General features: G+C 44.2%; 1 protein-coding gene across 2 annotated transcripts in view; it reads right to left on the bottom strand.

Annotated features, from left to right (window-relative positions):
- The window catches only part of LOC126281589 (cholinesterase 1-like), a 183,111-nt gene that overhangs the window by 149,180 nt on the left and 16,345 nt on the right, over positions 1-17,586 (bottom strand). Inside the window, exon 2 of one of the 2 annotated variants that reach the window (XM_049980673.1) lies at positions 15,722-15,862. In XM_049980673.1, the coding sequence (XP_049836630.1) occupies positions 15,722-15,862 (141 nt within the window). The remainder of the gene's footprint in view (positions 1-15,721; positions 15,863-17,586) is intronic. The other variant, XM_049980674.1, reaches the window with a different exon arrangement.

Below are 17,586 nucleotides of genomic sequence, written 5' to 3'. Positions count from 1 at the left end.
CGCCATACTGGTGTATCACCCGGCGTGATGGTATGGGGTGCCATCGGTTACACATCTCGGTCACCTCTTGTTCGCAATGACGGCACTTTGAACAGTGGACGTTCATTTCAGACCCGTGTCTCTACCCTTCATTCGATCCTTGCGAAACCCTACATTTCAGCAGTATAATGCACGACCGCATGTTGCAGGTCCTGTACGGACCTATCTGGATACAGAAAATGTTCGACTTCTGCCCAGGCCAGCACATTCACCAGATCTCTCACCATTTGAAAACGTTTGGTCAATGGTGGCCTAGAAACCTACTCGTCACAATACGCCAGTCACTACTCTTATGAACTGTGGTATCGTGTTGAAGCTGTACGTGTACACGCCATCCAAGCTCTGTTTGACTCAATGCCGAGGTGTATCAAGGCCGTTATTACGCCAGAGGTGGTTGTTCTGGGTTCTGATTTGTCAGGATCTATGCACTCAAATTGCGTGAAAATGTAATCACATGTCAGTTCTACTATAATATATTTGTCCAATGAATACTCGTTTATCATCTGCATTTCTTCTTGGTGTAGCAATTTTAATGGCCAGTAGTGTACATTCGTTCTGAAAAATTTACATTATCTTTCTCCCTAACCACATTATTTAGCGAGCTATACTTGCACGTCGCCATCGAGAGAAACAAGTGGACAAAGTGCTATGCTTCGTCAGTGTAAGTCTGTCTACCGGTCCATTCTGCTATTCATTGCACCCACATGCACCTTTACTTCGCGAAGTGTGTTATTTTAAGTAAGTATTTAATGTTGGTGACTAATGCATGTGCTTATGTAATGTGGTGCCACGTTTGTGCCGTACATAATCTACTCCTCTTGAACAGCCCTAAGGATCCCTCAGAAGCCACCGTCCCCCTCCGACGGACAGATCGACATCAACACTGTCGCATGTGCGTACCTCATGAGACTGTCGAGAGCTTTGGAGATTACTCCAGGACACTGGAAGTAATGTCTGGTTATCACAGACTTGACGCCACCACCCCTCCTCTGCCCTCTGCCGTGAAGACAAACGAAAAATTACCGATAGGTTGCGACGTACCAGGATGGTCACTCATCCAAGCACGGCCACGACCGACAGTATGTAATTGCAGTGTCGTTGATCTGACGGAAACTCATGTATCAACAGTGGCACGGCCGTTGACATAAATACTGAGACGTGCTCGCATCAAGAGAGATCGGTCAAATGGTTCAAATGGCTCTGAGCACTGTGAGAGTTAATTGCTGCGCTCATTAGTCCCCTAGAACTTAGAACTGCTTAAACCCAACGAACCTAAGGACATCACACACGTCCCTGCCCTAGGCAGGATTCGAACCTGCGACCGCAGAGGTCGCGCGGTTCCAGATGTAGCGCCTAGAACCGCTCGGCCACACCCGGCCGGCGAGAGATCAGTCATTTGTTCTATTTTGTTGTTGTTGTTGTGGTCTTCAGTGCAGAGACTGGTTTGATGCAGCTCTCCATGCTACTCTATCCTGTGCAAGCTTCTTCATCTCCCAGTACCTACTGCAACCTACATCCTTCTGAATATGTTTAGTGTACTCATCCCTTGGTCTCCCTCTACGATTTTTACCCACCACGCTGTCCTCCAATACTAAATTGGTGATCCTTTGATGCCTCAGAATATGTCCTACCAACCGATCCCTTCTTCTAGTCAAGTTGTGTAACAAATTTCTCTTCTCTCCAATCCTATTCAATACCTCCTCATTAGTTATGTGATCTACCCATCTAATCTTCAGCATTCTTCTGTAGCACCACATTTCGAAAGCTTCTATTCTCTTCTTGTCTTAACTATATATCGCCCACGTTTCACTTCCATACATTGTCCTATTTTATATTCGTGAATTAAACGAGACATTATAACAAGTTCTAACCACAAAATCGTTTCTATAGACAACTGTAACAGAATATGAGATGATTCTTTTTCTTTTGTATCTACATGAGATAATTACAGGTAAGAGGCAACTCATATTAGGTATTTTCATTGTACCTTTTCTTATGGTTACTGTATGTCTTCGTATTGTTAACACCGCAATGTAAATATGACAGTGTTCTGAAAAGTAATGCCTACGATTCTTTTATTCTCATGATTTATTACATCTCGAGTGTATTACTCTGTCGACTTTCCTGCTTCGCTGAAGCAAATTGCTACACCTCTGACGTTAGAGGTCTCCAAATAAGGGGGTTGTAACTTTAATAGTGGCACCTATTTATTAATAACCGAAACAAGGGAGTTACATGTTTGTACCTGTTACCGTCCTCAAAGTAGTCACCAGAGTTGTGTAGAACCCGTTGCCAGCGATGTGAAAGGCGTAGCAGCAGAGCCTGTTCTGTTGATGGTGAAAATGGAGCGGTCTAAAGTTATGGTGATTCTCGTGTACGGCTGTGATGGTGTTATCCTAATGTATTACGTTCCTCCAAAGCAGACTGTCAATGTACAGTATTACTGTTCGTTTTTGGAGCATAATCTGAGACCAGCTTTGCGAAAGAAGCGGCGACACTTTCTGCGCAACTCACCCACAATTTTGCACGACAATGCGAGGGTGCATACAGCGCAAGCTTTGTTTGCTCTGTTCTGCCGATGGGGCTGAGAAGTACTGTACCATCCATCATATTCCCCGGACTTAAGTCCTTGTGACTTTGATCTGATTCCGAAGAAGCATTCGCTTCAGAACTGTTCCAGAGATTCGACTGGCAGTAGACCGCTCCATTCACACCATCAACAGGACAGGCTCTGCTAACGGTATACTACGCCTCGCACATCACTGGCAACGGGTCCTAAACAACGCAGGACACTAACAGGTGCAAGCACGTAGCTCTTTTGTATCGCTTGTGAATAAATAGTTGCCACTACTTAGGTTCCAACCCTTGTAGTACCGTGCAGGACGGCGATGTGTAAAGTAACCATACTGGTGCGTGAGAAACAGTGTGTTGGAATCGTGTTTCCAACCGCAGAAAGAGTGGCTTCGTGAAGAAAGTCAGACGTTCTCCAGTGACGGCATCAACAATCTGTTCTCTCGTTGGGAGAAATATGTTCGTCGCCAGAGTGACTATGTTGAGAGACGAATACGTATACATGAAGAAGAAAGATGTAAAATGTTAATTTTGTGTTATAATCGAAATCACGACCTGTTATACGTTGTTCTATAAATACATTATGACTCTGATGGTTTTCATTATACCCAATGGGATTTTGAACTACATGACCTAAGGTACAGCTTCTTTGTGCTTCAACAGGTTTAGGTTGATCAACTTGACAGCTGTTTTGTTTACTCTATCTACGATGTCTTCACAAACAATCCCGTAACATTTATGATTTCGCGCCAGCAATGTTGTTGTTGTTGTTGTTGTTGTTGTTGTTATGGTCTTCAGCCCTGAGACTGCTTTGATGCAGGTCTCCATGCTACTCTATCCTGTGCAAGCTTCCTCATCTCCCAGTACTTACTGTAACCTACGTCCTTCTGAATCTGTTTAGTGTATTCATCTCTTGGTTTCCCTCTATGATTTTTACCCTCCACACTGCCCTCCAATGCTAAATTTGTGATCCCTTGATACCTCAGAACATGCCCCTACCAACCGGTCCCTTCTTCTTGTCACGTTGTGCCACGAACTCCTCTTCTCCCCAATTCTATTCAATACATCCTCATTAGTTTTGTGATCTACCCATCTAATCTTAAGCATTCTTCTGTAGCACCACATTTCAAAAGCTTCTATTCACTTCTTTTCCAAACTATTTATCGTCCATGTTTCACTTCCATACATGCCTACACTCCATACAAACACTTTCAGAAACGACTTCCTGACATTTAAATCTATACTCGATGTTAACAAATTTCTCTTCTTCAGAAACGCTTTTCTTGCCATTGCCAGTCTACATTTTATATTCTCTCTACTTCGACCATCATCAGTTATTTTGCTCTCCAAATAGCAAAACTCCTTTGGAGCGAAATGTCGTTGGCACCACTGCATAAGGCAGTGTTTGGTATGAAACTGTCGGAAGTCTCATTGTTGTGTGTCTTTTAGTTATTGCTCAGTGCTGTATTGAGCAGAACATTGCGCGAGAACAATAATGGCAGATCCCTCAGGGGGCTCAGCATTCGTTTGCTGGGTACGGGCTTGGCGAACCCGGGGTCCTCGAGCTGTGGACTGGTGTGCGCCGCCAGTCTGCTGATACCGTAAGCTCTGGGAATGCTTCAGCGACCACCGTTTGGCGCAACGGTGGAACGTTGTGTGTCTTAGGGACCGGGGATCTTGGCTTGGTTGCCTGGATCGCGAGGACGGTACATACCTCTATAAAAACCCTTCAATCTTAAGGTGTTCTGAGCGCCGATAAGATGCAAGGCTGTTTAGGTGGAACAGTCGCTAGCGGGCAATCTCTGGGGAACCTGCCGCACCTCAGTTGTACAAGGCTTATCCATGCATGCGGGGCTCTGTCTGGATGGACGTAAGTTTCCCTAGCTGCTCGTGGGACGACCATGACTACCACGAATTCTTCCTCTTTTCCTCCTTCTAATTTTTCGCTGGCCAGTGGGATGGGTGGACCGCTGGTAGGCACTACCGCCCAATCCAATAAGAGGGCTAGGTTAGCCAGTCCTCCTGACTCCGGCGTCAGCAAACGTAGAGCAGTTCAGAGTAACAGAGCACATACTGCAAACCAGAATGTGTTTTTAATTATAAAAAGGAAAGAGGGTTCCTTTGAAAAGGCTTCGCCACTCTATATCCAAAAGGGTCTAGAAGGAATAGCTGGAACTTTAAAATCAGTGAAGCGTTTACGGAATGGGACACTGCTTGTTGGAACATCAACTGCTCAGCAAGCAGTTAACCTTCAAACAGCTAAAAGCTTGGGGGAATACACATCGACACAGAGCTTCACAGCACCCTGAACTCCAATAAGGGTGTTGTTACCTGTAGGGATCTCGTGGACATTCCTGTAGAAGAATTAAAGAGTGAGTGGGCTCAGGAAGGAATTGTTGACGTTCAGAACATCATGAAAAGGGTGGATGGGAACCTGGTGAAATCAGACTCCTTCATTCTTACTTTCAGTACCCCCAAACTCCCAGAACACGCCAAGGCAGGATTTCTTCGACTAAACGTCCGGTCTTATGTCCCAAACCCAATGCTCTGTTTCAAGTGCCAGCGTTTTGGGCATACAACTCTAGGGTGTAAGGAAGAAGCGATGTGTGGCAACTGTAGTAAGGCTGCCCATGACGGAATTGACTGTTCGTCGCCTGTCAGATGTATAAACTGTTCTGAAAGCCTGTCAGATGTATAAACTGTTCTGAAAGCCACCCTGTTTGGAGTAGGGACTGTAGAATCTTCCTAGAGGAACGTAAAATACAAGAAATAAAAACAACTAAGCGTATCCCCTACGGTGAAGCCAAAAAGATCTTTAAGGCCATGCAGCCCCCCCACATTCGTTACGTCCTTTACTTCCATTGTTCAGAAGCCGCCTCTGAAGGTCGATGCATCTACACAGACGGAGGTTGTTAGTGCTGGCACGAACACGTGCACATGTCAGTGCACTTTCAAGGCAGCAACTTTATCAGAGCCTGTAGCCCCTCCTAGAACAGTAGAGAAACGTACAGTTGCTCACATTGAAGAGCCCCAGGCATCTCCGACTGCTGAGGCTGTTCCAAAGCCCAGCATGGTCATAAACGCCCCAGATCCGGTTCCAGCAAAGCCCTCTAAACAAAGGAAAGCCCATGTGAAGCAGCACCAACAGATTAAATCGGCTGGTAAACCCTCGGATCGGATGTGGTCCCGCTAGACGCTTCATCAGACTCTTCCCCAGAGCTGATGGAGTCTGAGAATATGGGGCAATCATCTCTTCCCAAGACTGAGCCTCCACCCGCTGCAGTCTCCCCACCTCGGCGGAAAGAGAGGCAGAAAATACAACCACCGTGATGGCTCCCATACTACAATGGAACCTGCAAGGGTTCAGGACACATGTGGAGGAACTACGTCTATTGATTCAGGATAGACCTATGTGTGTATGTCTGCAAGAGACAAATTTCAGTGAAACATACACCCCAGAGCTACGTAGTTATGTCCTCCACAAAAAGGACGACCTGAGTGGACAGAGAGCTCGAGGAGGAGTAGGTATCTACGTCAACACCGACTACCACTCCTCGCCTCTCTACCTCACGACGGATTTACAGGCAGTTGCAATATTAGTACATGTGCGCCATATGCTAACAGTATGTTCGCTTTACCTGCCCCCACATGATGTACTTGATGAAGAGGCTCTCAGTGATCTTCTTACACAGCTTCCCCACCCCTTCATCCTCTGTGGTGATTTTAATGCACACAATATGCTTTGGGGCTCTGTGAGTACTTGCCCCAGGGGTAGAGCAATTGAGAGGCTTCTTCTGTCTACCAGTGCCCATTTGCTACATACAGGTCAAAGCACGTATTTTTGCATTGCAACTGGGTCGTTCTCTGCCACTGATCTATCGCTTTGCTCTCCAGCCATCGCCCACACTGCTGCATGGGAAGTGGTTGATGACTTACATGGCAGCAGTCACTTCCCCATCCGGATTCACCTGCGACATGCAGTGGAACCAGAAAGGAAACCGCCTCGATGGGTGCTCGGTAGAGCCAACTGGGCACTGTATAGTCAACTCGCCCAGTTTGAACATTGGGTCAGTGTCCAGGAATGAGTGGATCATATTACTGAAGTGATCCACCGCGCCAGTGAAGCGTCCATCCCACAATCCACGGTACAACCGAAGCGGCAGCCTGTCCCTTGGTGGAGCGACGAATGCCGCTGTGCAACCAGGGCTAGGCGGGCAGCTCTGCGTAGATTAAAATGCCGGCCAACTGTAGAGAACCTTGCAGCTTTTCGGGTGGCGAGGCCAAAGTGTCGTCGGATTATACGAGAGAGCAAGAAGAGGTCGTGGCATCAGTTCCTTAACACCATTAATCGTTCTACACGAAGTTCCATTGTATGGGAGACCATCAGGAGGATTTCTGGGACAGGTGGGAGGTGCCCTATGGCTGCTATAATGTGGAATGGTACTCTCCACACGACCCCAAAACATATTGCCCAGTCTATGGCGGCTCATTTTGCAGCTATTACTGCAACCGCGAGTCAGAATCCAGCTTTCCAGCCCCACAGAGTGGCTGCTGAGAGGAGCTGTTTTGACTTCCGCTCACCCAATACAGAAGAGTACAACTGCCCGTTTTCCATCTGGGAACTGGGTTCTGCATTGTGTGGGGCTCGTGATACATCCCCTGGTCAGGATAGAATCCACTATAGCATGCTGCGGTACCTCACAGGGAGAAATAAAGAAATCCTCCTCCGACTTTTTAATCTAGTTTGGATGTCCGGTCACTTCCCCGACTCGTGGCGTGAAGCAATTTTAATTCCTCTTTTAAAATCTGGGAAAGACCGCACGTGCCCGGGTAGTTACCGTAGTGTTGCCCTCACTAGCTGCGTGGGAAAGACCTTGGAGCGGATGGTCAACCGCCGCCTTGTCTGGGTGCTACAATTCAGACAACTCCTTAGTCGCTTTCAGTGTGGGTTCAGGAGGTATCGCTCCACCTTTGATAACCTGGCCCTCCTGGAGGCGGCCATACAACAGGCTTTCCTGCGCCAGCATCACCTGTTGGGAATATTTTTTGACATTGAAAAGGCATACGACACTACTTGGAGGCATCTTATCATCAGGCAGCTCCACGAATGGGGTTTTCGTGGATATCTTCCCAATTTTATTCGGTCCTTCCTGTCGCCACGTTATTTTCGGTACCGAGTCGGAGACGTACTGTCTAGTCGCTTTGAACAAGAGAACGGTGTCCCTCAAGGTAGTGTTTTAAGTGTGACGGTCTTTGCTATTGCTATTAATAGTATTACGTCTGTTGCGAAAAGTCCTGTGCAGTGTTCCTTGTTTGTGGACGATTTCTCTGTATTTTGCTCCTCTTCAAGCCTTGCAACGACGACTCGTCAGTTGCAACTCACTCTCAGACGTTTGGATGACTGGGCACAGAAGAGTGGCTTTCAGTTTTCAACTGATAAGTCGGTGTGTGCACTTTTTAACCATTCTCGTTCCATTTTTGACTTGCCTGAGTTGAGGATGAGGGACACCGTTCTGAATTTTAAAGACACGGTGAAGTTTCTGGGCCTCACTTTTGATTCTAAGCTTACGTGGCTGCCACACATTAAGGAACTGAAAGAACGGTCTCTTAAGGCGCTGTCTATTTTAAAATGTCTTAGTCACCTTACATGGGGAGCAGACAGGACTTGTCTGCTCCGGTTTTACAGAGCCCTCTTACGGTCCCGGCTTGATTATGGATGCACGGTGTATGGGTCTGCACGACCCGCTTATTTGAAGCTGTTGGATGTGGTGCACCATGAGGGGATTCGGCTGGCCACTGGGGCGTTCAGCCCCATACCGAGTGTGTGTGCAGAGGCTGGTGAACCGCCACTTCACCTCCGGCGGCGTCTACTAATGGTGCGCCAGGCCTATCAAACATTATCCACACCATACACGCCTGCATACCACACTGTTGCTCAGCCTCCACTGGAAAGGCTTTTTCGCAACCGGCAAAGAGTAACAAGGCCCTATGGGATTCGTGCAAAGGACTGCATTTTAGAGATGGGTGTGGCAGGTTTTAATGTTTTATGTCGAGGTTGGAGCAGATACCCACCTTGGCTCCTCCAGAGGCCCAGACTGATTTTAGATTTGGCAAATTTTAAGAAAGACAGTACATCAGATTTTACTTTCAAATCTTTATTTTTTAACATTTTAGATAGGCATCATGATTTTACAGTAGTATACACTGATGGACCCCAACAGGGGGATTTTCTTGGCTGCTCAGTAGTGTTCCTCGAACGTGTCATCAGGATTCGTCTTCCCCAGGCATACACTGTTTTTTCCGCAGAACTTCACGCGATTCTGAAGGCATTGGAGCAGATACGGTGTACTCAGGGCAAAAACTTTCTAATTTGCTCTAACTCAATGAGCGCATTACAGTCACTGCAGAACCTGTACTCAGCGGAGAAGTTGGAACAGCTGATTTACGACCAACTGTACATCCTCCAACGACAGGGCAAGCAAGTGTCCTTTTGATGGGTGCCAGGGCATGTGGGCATACGGCGAAATGAACAAGCTGATAGAGCTGCCAAGGACGCCTGCAGATTACCGGAAGTGACACAATATTCTATTCCTTTGCAAGGTATTGTTTCTGTGCTGCGGCGGAAGTATATGCAATTGTGGGAGGAGGAATGGCTGGCGGTGAGGGAAAATAAGCTGCGATTGGTGAAACCCACCATCCAGCCGTGGTGTTCCTCCTGCCGGTCACCTAGGCGTGACGAAGTGACCCTTCCACGTCTTCGCATAGGGCACTGTCCTCTTATGCATGCGTTCTTACTGCGGCGAGAAGAACCCCCACTGTGCGATGCCTGTGGCGTACGAATCACTGTACGCCACATTTTAGTTGAGTGTGATTTATATCGTTCTGTCAGGGCGCAAGTTAATATTAGTGGGGATCTGCCCTCAATTCTAGCCGATGACGAGGCGAGTGTCAAGAAAGTTTTAAGGTACTGTGATGTTTCTGGCCTTCAGCCACAAATTTTAGGTTGAAATTTTTAGTGTGTTGCCGAGTGGCTTACCACTCCTTTTTATACTTGTAATAGGCCAGTTCCAAACGTGTGCTATGTGTTTCATTTTAACCCTTTCACCTACGTTCTCTTGCAGTTATCCTCTTTATGTGCTGCATTCCACTTTGCAACTGTTGACGTGCAAACTGCCTATGTAGCCTTTCACCTTTAATTTTAGTCCTATTTCAGCACTTGCTACACTTTTGTGACACTTGTCCGTTGTTGTTTCCGTTCGGGCGCTAAAGACTACACTGTTGAGCGCCCATATCCACCATATCCATCCATCCATCCAATAATAGCAGAACAATATTCGAGAGCGCAATTTGTACACAGCATGTCACATGTTCTTAATTTAGTTCTTGCGTATTCGTGTGAAAGACCTATGATACGAAACTGTATTGGAACAATAAAATGTATAGTAAACTTTTTTCGACAATCTCCACTTCGGGACAACATTTTGAAGAAAATTTCAGATCAAACTGACTCATCTCATTCAACGCTGATCTCCCTTTGTGAGACGCGGTGGACCGGCATGTGGCTGTTGAGAGATTAGCAGAAATGCTTCCTGTAGTAAGCGCGACACTTCAGGCCCTTCGAGACGCTGCTAGTAGGGAAATCGTCGCTGAAGCATACCAAGTGCAGACTGCCATGGAAAATAGCCAATTTATCATGTCGCTTGTTATATTACGAAAAGTTTTTTCATATACAGCGAACCTGAATAAAGCAACGCAGAAGGTCAATGTTGACCTGATGAACACTTCCCATAACTGCAAGAGTAGTTTTAACTGTTTTCCCATAACTGCAAAACAGTTAAAGCTACTCTTAAAATATTCCGAATGAAAGTGAGTTCTCAGTCCTTTTCGAGCAGGCAAAGCAGATGAGCTCAAGTGACATAACTGTTCCAAGAGCGACTGGAAGGCAAACCCAGCGCAGCAATGTACGAGCAGAAACTGCTGAAATATATTATCGTCGAATTGTTATGGAACATGTGATCACAGAGCTTGATGCTCGTTTTAAACCACATGAAGAATAAATCGGAGGAATTCAGATACTTATGCCTGAGAAAACTAATAATGACTCCAGGACAAATGAAAATCTTAAGAAGATAGCGCAAATATTTCTAGCTGAGAATGCGGGCACAACAATTCTGAGTGAATACGAGATATGGGACAATCACTGGAAATCCTTAGAAGAAAAACCTGTCACTGCAATAGGAGTTATAGCTCAGTGTGATGAACTGCTTTTCTCTTCGATAAAAAAGCTCCTTATCATATTAGTCACACTCCCAGTATCAACGGCGACCCCTGAAAGATGTTTTTCGACTATGAAGAGGCTAAAAACTTACATAAGGAATAAAATAGGAGGTGAAAGACTTACCGGTCATGCTCTAATGAGTGTTCATGGTGATCTGGCGGTGCAACTAGGTTGTGAAGAAGTTATTAGTAAGTTAGCAGCAAGACGTAAAAGGCTTAATATAATACTTTAAATTAAAGTAATTAGTGTTTATTTCTAAATTAACTTACGACCTGAAGTTACAGCAAAATGCCAAAGTGTCGCATTTTAAATACAAACACTAATATAATAATATTATTGCTTAATATAAATGATTGATAATGATATTCAAAAGATATAATTACCTCGAATGTTAGCTGTCAATTAGCTGCTTTTTCATAAATAAATACCTCAATAGTTACAATACATATGTTTTATTTAAAATTCAATTAGTGTTTCTCTACAGTTTTACACGCATGTAATATGGATGCTAAAGTATTTGTGGATTTTTTAATTTCTGCTTGACTGACTCTATTGGCGTTAACAGCAAAACGTTTTTACGTGGTGGGCGAAGACAGCTTAACCTTCCTAAATGATAGTGTTGGACCCCCTCCGCCCCTCCCCGCGTGCAAAAGCTGTAGGTGCGTTCCTGGTTGCGTTGCACGGGTTGTGAATTTCGAGATGCAGAGTTAGAGCAGCAACTCGTCTGTATTAAATTTTGCATGAAACTCGAGAAAACTTTTACAGAGGCACTACAAATGACGGAGAAAACTTACGCTGATGAGGGCTTAAGCCATTCTCGGCGTTACGAGTGTGTTCACACGGATTAAAAATGGCCAGACTCCCGTTCAGGATCCCCCTCGACGTCTAACGACGACTGCCATATCAAGAACTTCAACGGAATTGTAGGTGCCAGTCAGCAGAATGTAACATTTCAGTCGGATCGTGTCATCTTGGAATGCATCACGTTGGCGCCAAGGTCGTCCCACAGCTCATGAGTCAAGAACAGGAAGACCTTCGCAATCTGTAAAGAGCTTGTAGATCGTGCAAATGAGAATGAGATGTTCCTTAAGAGAATCACAACTGGTGACGAGATGTTGAGCTCAAAGTTCAGTCTTCACAACAGTCGGTAAAGTTTCTCCAAGACAAAGCTCGTCAGTTCAGGTCAAATATGAAGCGATGCTGATAGTTTTATTTGACTTTGGAGGATTAGTTCATCCAATGTTCGTGCCACAGGGACAAACTCCTAATTGATGGTACTATCGAGACGTGTTGCGAATCCTGCGAGAAAATCTGAGAAGGGAACGGCCTGCAATGTGGCGAGACAATTTATGGCTCTTGCACCACAATACCGCACCCGCCCATTCATCCCTGCTGGTACGCGACTATTGCACAAAGAACGAAATCACTGTGCCGCTTCATCCTCCGAACTCTCCAGGACTGGCCCTGCGCACTTTTTTTATTATTTTTAAAGTTCGAAACCCCGTTGAAAAGACGAATATTAACAACGATTGACGAGATAAAAGAAAACTAGCAGGCGACGGTTCGCGCGACCCAGCAAGAGACATACAGTGACTGACTTCGGAAGTGAAAACTACATTGGGAGCGGTGTATCAATTGTGGAGTACAGTATTTCCAACGACACAACACACAATAGATAAAAGGTAAGCGGAAAAATATTCTGTGGACAAAGTACAGGAATTTTTTTAACAGACCTCGTACTGATAGTTATAGTCTTCCTATGAATATGGTCGCTACCACTAACTCATTTAGAAACTAAATAATAAACTTTTTCAGGTGGTCCGCCCCCTTAGCTGAGTAGTCAGGAGTCTGTCATGCAGCGGACCCGGGTTCGATTCCCGGACGGGTCGGAGATTTATCCGCTAAGGGACTGGGTTATGTGTTGTCCTCACACTAAGCTGCCCAGCGTGGCGTCAACTGAAAAGACATGCAACTCGGCTGCCGAACTTCTCTAGTTGCTCACTCTCGGCCATTAATGCCATAAGATCATTTCATTTCATATTCGTGTACAGCCGAATGCAAACGTGTAATACTTCAAATTCGTTACAGTTGATAAAACTATAACGAATTTGAGGAATTACACTTTGGGGCTTCAAGTCCTGGTGTTCGTCTTTTTGTTAAATCATTCCAGCAGAGTTGGGTAGGCGGCAGCAGTATGCATGGTGGAATGCACGACATTCGAGCGTTTGGAGGGACTGATCGAAAACAGATCCTACGGGTATCAAACCGACATTGAAGTAAGTGAGGGCGGATTGATGTGGTGAAAGGGGGAGAGACACAGTTCCATTGATTAACCGGAAACGGGTGTTTCGTTCTATAATTATTTGCTGAATCTTAGAACAAGATATGATAGTGATGCTGCCACTGATCTCATAACCATCACATTTTAGACTGATTATGCCTTTCAGCGTTCAGTCTGGAGCATATCCCCCTTGTAAAATTCCTCCGTGATCTCCTACTCAGTGCTAACATTGATGCCTCTTCTGATGTTAAACCTGTTACTTCAAAATCATTCTTAACCGAATCTAGGTACCTTCTCCTTGGTCGGCCCCGACTCCTCCTACCCTCTACTGCTGAACCCATGAGTCTCTTGGGTAACCTTGCTTCTCCCATGCGTGTAACATGACCCAACCATCTAAGCCTGTTCGCCCTGACTGCTACATCTATAGAGTTCATTCCCAGTTTTTCTTTGATTTCCTCATTGTGGACACCCTCCTGCCATTGTTCCCATATACTAGTACTTGCAATCATCCTAGCTACTTTTATATCCGTAACCTCAACCTTGTTGATAAGGTAACCTGAATCCACCCAGCTTTCGCTCCCATACAACAAAGTTGGTCGAAAGATTGAACGGTGCACAGATAACTTGGTCTTGGTACTGACTTCCTTCTTGCAGAGGAGAGTAGATCGGAGCTGAGCGCTCACTGCATCAGCTTTGCTACACCTCGCTTCCAGTTCTTTCACTATGTTGCCATCCTGTGAGAATATGCATCCTAAGTACTTGAAACCGTCCACCTGCTCTAACTTTGTTCCTCCTATTTGGCACTCAATCTGTTTATATTTCTTTCCCACTGACATTACTTTCATTTTGGAGATGCTAATCTTCATACCATAAACCTTACATTTCTGAACTAGCTCTGAAATATTACTTTGCAAACTTTCAATCGAATCTTCCATCACAACTAAGTCATCCGCATATGCAAGACTGCTTATTTTGTGTTCACATATCTTAATCTCAACCAGCCAGTCTATTGTTTTCAACATATGATCCATAAATAATATGAACAACAGTGTAGACAGTTTGCAGCCTTGTCTTACCCCTGAAACTACTCTGAACCATGAAGTCAATTTACCGTCAACTCTAACTGCTGCTTGAGTATTCATGTAAACACCATTAATTGCTTGCAAAAGTTTGCCTCCTATTCCATAATCTCGCAGAACAGGCAATAACTTCCTCCTAGGAACCCGGTCATATGCCTTTTCTAGATCTATAAAGCATAGATACAATTCCCTGTTTCACTCATAACACTTCTCCATTATTTGCCGTAAGCTAAAGCTCGGGTCCTGAAAACCTCTAAGAGGCCTAAACCCACACTGTTTTTCATCCAATTGGTCCTCAACTAATACTCGCACTTTCCTTTCAACAATACCTGAGAAGATTTTATCGACAACGCTGATTAAAGAGATACCTCTGTAGTTGTTACAATTTTTTCTATTTCCATGTTTAAAGATTGGTGTGATTACTGATTTTGTCCAGTCTGATGGAACCTGTCCCGACTCCCCGGCCATTTCAATTATCCTGTGTGGCCACTTAAGACCTGACATTCCACTGTATTTGATGAGTCGCGACTTAATTTCATCCACCCCAGCTGCGTTATTGCACTGCAATCTATTGACCATTTTCTCCACTTCCTCAAATGTGATCCTATTTCCATCATGATTCCTATCCCATTGTACCTCGAAATATGAAACATTAATGATCGTATTTTCACCTACATTGAGCAACTCTTCAAAATATTCCCTCCATCTGCCCAAGGCATCCACAGGATTCACCAGCAGTTTTCCTGACCTGTCCAAAATACTTGTCATACACTGATCTCAGATCAAACTAATAAAATTCAAGCCGTGCGCTTCATTTATTCCATTAATTTTTCTACCTGTCCTCATTTCTTACTAGATATGGTTCTACTAGAAGTGGGATGCCCTTGTACCTAAATTTACCTTAGAAATGTCCTACACAGCAAGGTATATAGGCACTCTGAACCACACTTAAACTTGGAGCTCTTCCAATATATACAAATTTTTCACAAAGTTGCGAGAAGTGATATGTGACAGACAAAATTCGAAGACCAACTGAAGATTAAATACAAGTCTCTTACACCCCATTATACCACCCTTACGTTAAGTTTATAATGAGTATATTTTAGTACTTAAGACGTGTACTCATTTTCATGTTTTCACGAGCAGCTAGAAGTTTCCACACAAGACTCGTTTAGGATACTCCGTCCCAGTTTCAAATCACCCCTGCTTGGAACAGTTAAATGGGAAGAAATAAATAACTCAATAATGACGGTTAACAGTGCTCGACAAGAACTAGAGATCAGAAAGTACCGTAATACTCTTTATGCCCTAATAATCTTTATGTTACAATGCTCAAGCCCCAGCTAGGAAAGAAAACCCTAGGCCGAATTAGTCTGTGTCTAAAATACGCAAAAGAAGTGATACAGTTATTCAGTCGAAGCGATAAAGAAATAGTTCTAGTGTCCTTGGTAATACATGTGTTACAAGTCTTACCTTGTATCGTAGCTGCCCCACGGGAGGAACAGCGTAAGGAATGCCACGGAAGCTGTAGTAGGGGATCCCCCTCACTGTTGTCGTATTCAGGCCGATCAACGCCGACTCCGGTGACAGCGAGATGGTGACGCGGCTGTCCTGCTGAAAAATAAACGTCAGAGGGTATTTTAGTACGTGAAGTATTAAGGTGGCTAAATAAAGTGATTCGTCTGTGGTAGCTACTTATACTCTGTCGAGGTACGTCATTATTCCACCTGTTAGGAACATCAGCAAAAGTTTATTTATGCCTTTATTTCACCTGCATAGTTTAGATGGGTTGGGTTGTATTGGGGAAAGAGACCGAACAGCGAGGTCATTGGTCTCATCGGATTAGGGAAGGATGGGAAAGGAAGTCGGCCGTGCCATTTCAAAGAAACCATCCCGGCATTTGCCTGGAGCGATTTAGTGAAATCACGGAAAACCTAGATCAGGATGGCCGGAGGCGGGATTGAACCATCGTCCTCCCGAATGCGAGTCCATTGTGCTAACCGCTGCGTCACCTCGCTCGGTCATAGTTCAGAGCCTTTAGGCAGGCACTTACATCTCACAAACTGTAGTCTTAGAATGAGAAGTTATCGGTGCCATTACAGTGTATAAAATATTGTATCAATAACGGCAAAAATACAAATAATAATAACAGTAGCAGTACTATATCTTGTGTTTCACTGCGTTTGCTATACCCTGGGGTTTTAGAACGAACGCGTTTTCCCAGCACACAAGTGATGGCGAGGATAGTATCAGCTTTTATATTCCACATTCGACTGACATCGAAGCTCAGGAAATAGCAAAAATATATTTCCATTATATGCGATACCTGTACGGATGTTAAGCGCGCGCGGTTAGGTGCACAAGCAAGCCGTGGAATGTCGCCACTGCTGAAGTTATGAATATTATATCTCAAATACGAGCGAAAAGTATTAATAATATTAACGTTTTGTATAAGGAATAAATTTGAGCACTGATGTCAGTAAAGAATGGAATTTAAAAATTGATGTCATCCTCATTAACATTGATAGGGGAGTGGGCTGAACCTTGAAAACCTTTTCAGATTTTCTCCTCAAGTCAACTTTGTAACGGAAGTTTGTTACAATTTCTTATTACATTTTGAAGTAACAGCATTCACTTTATGCGTTCTGTAGTATTTTTCTGAAATAAAAAAATTGCTCCAAATAAGGAAGTTTTCCCAGATATGATAAATTATTCCAAGGTATAACATAGTCATGTAAATAGAAACAAATATTCTATTCAAATTTAAAAGTGTTGCAGACATAATTATTGTTAGTACTGTATTTAACAGCCTATATGTTATATTACTACTCTACTACACTCCAATCGTAAGTAAACGAAGTCAAATGAAGAGGAGGTATTATGAAAAACCAGTTAAATATTTAAAAATAATTGAAACAGAAGCTATTGGCCAATAAAACAAATTTCCATTTTCAACACAAGAAAAATTGTTAATTCGTTTGCGAATATCTCGCTTTGCATGGTACAAGATCTTCCGTGGACAGCATGCTGTTCGATAGATGGAATATCGCTTAAGGGGAACACACCATGGGTCAGGTCGAAAAAAATCGATTTTCGGTTTTCATCATATTTCGATAAAGGTTTTATTTAAGTACTCTGAAAAAGATTTTGCTTAAAAATTTTTTTTTCGAGCGTTTAAAGAAAAATTTCCTACCGCCTGTGTTTAAGTGACACGCCCACTTTTCTGTCACCCATTGTCAACTCACCTTACTTTCAACTCTAAGCCAAACGGAGATGGCGTTATTAGCAAAATAGAATGTGTGGGCCATGTTCAAAAACGTTTGGGAACAAGGCTGAGA

This window comes from Schistocerca gregaria, chromosome 7, assembly GCF_023897955.1.
Source record: "Schistocerca gregaria isolate iqSchGreg1 chromosome 7, iqSchGreg1.2, whole genome shotgun sequence".
Classification (NCBI taxonomy): Eukaryota; Metazoa; Arthropoda; class Insecta; order Orthoptera; family Acrididae; genus Schistocerca; species Schistocerca gregaria.
The sequence above is the reverse complement of the archived record's forward strand: the minus strand, read 5'-3'. Positions and strand labels throughout refer to the sequence as shown.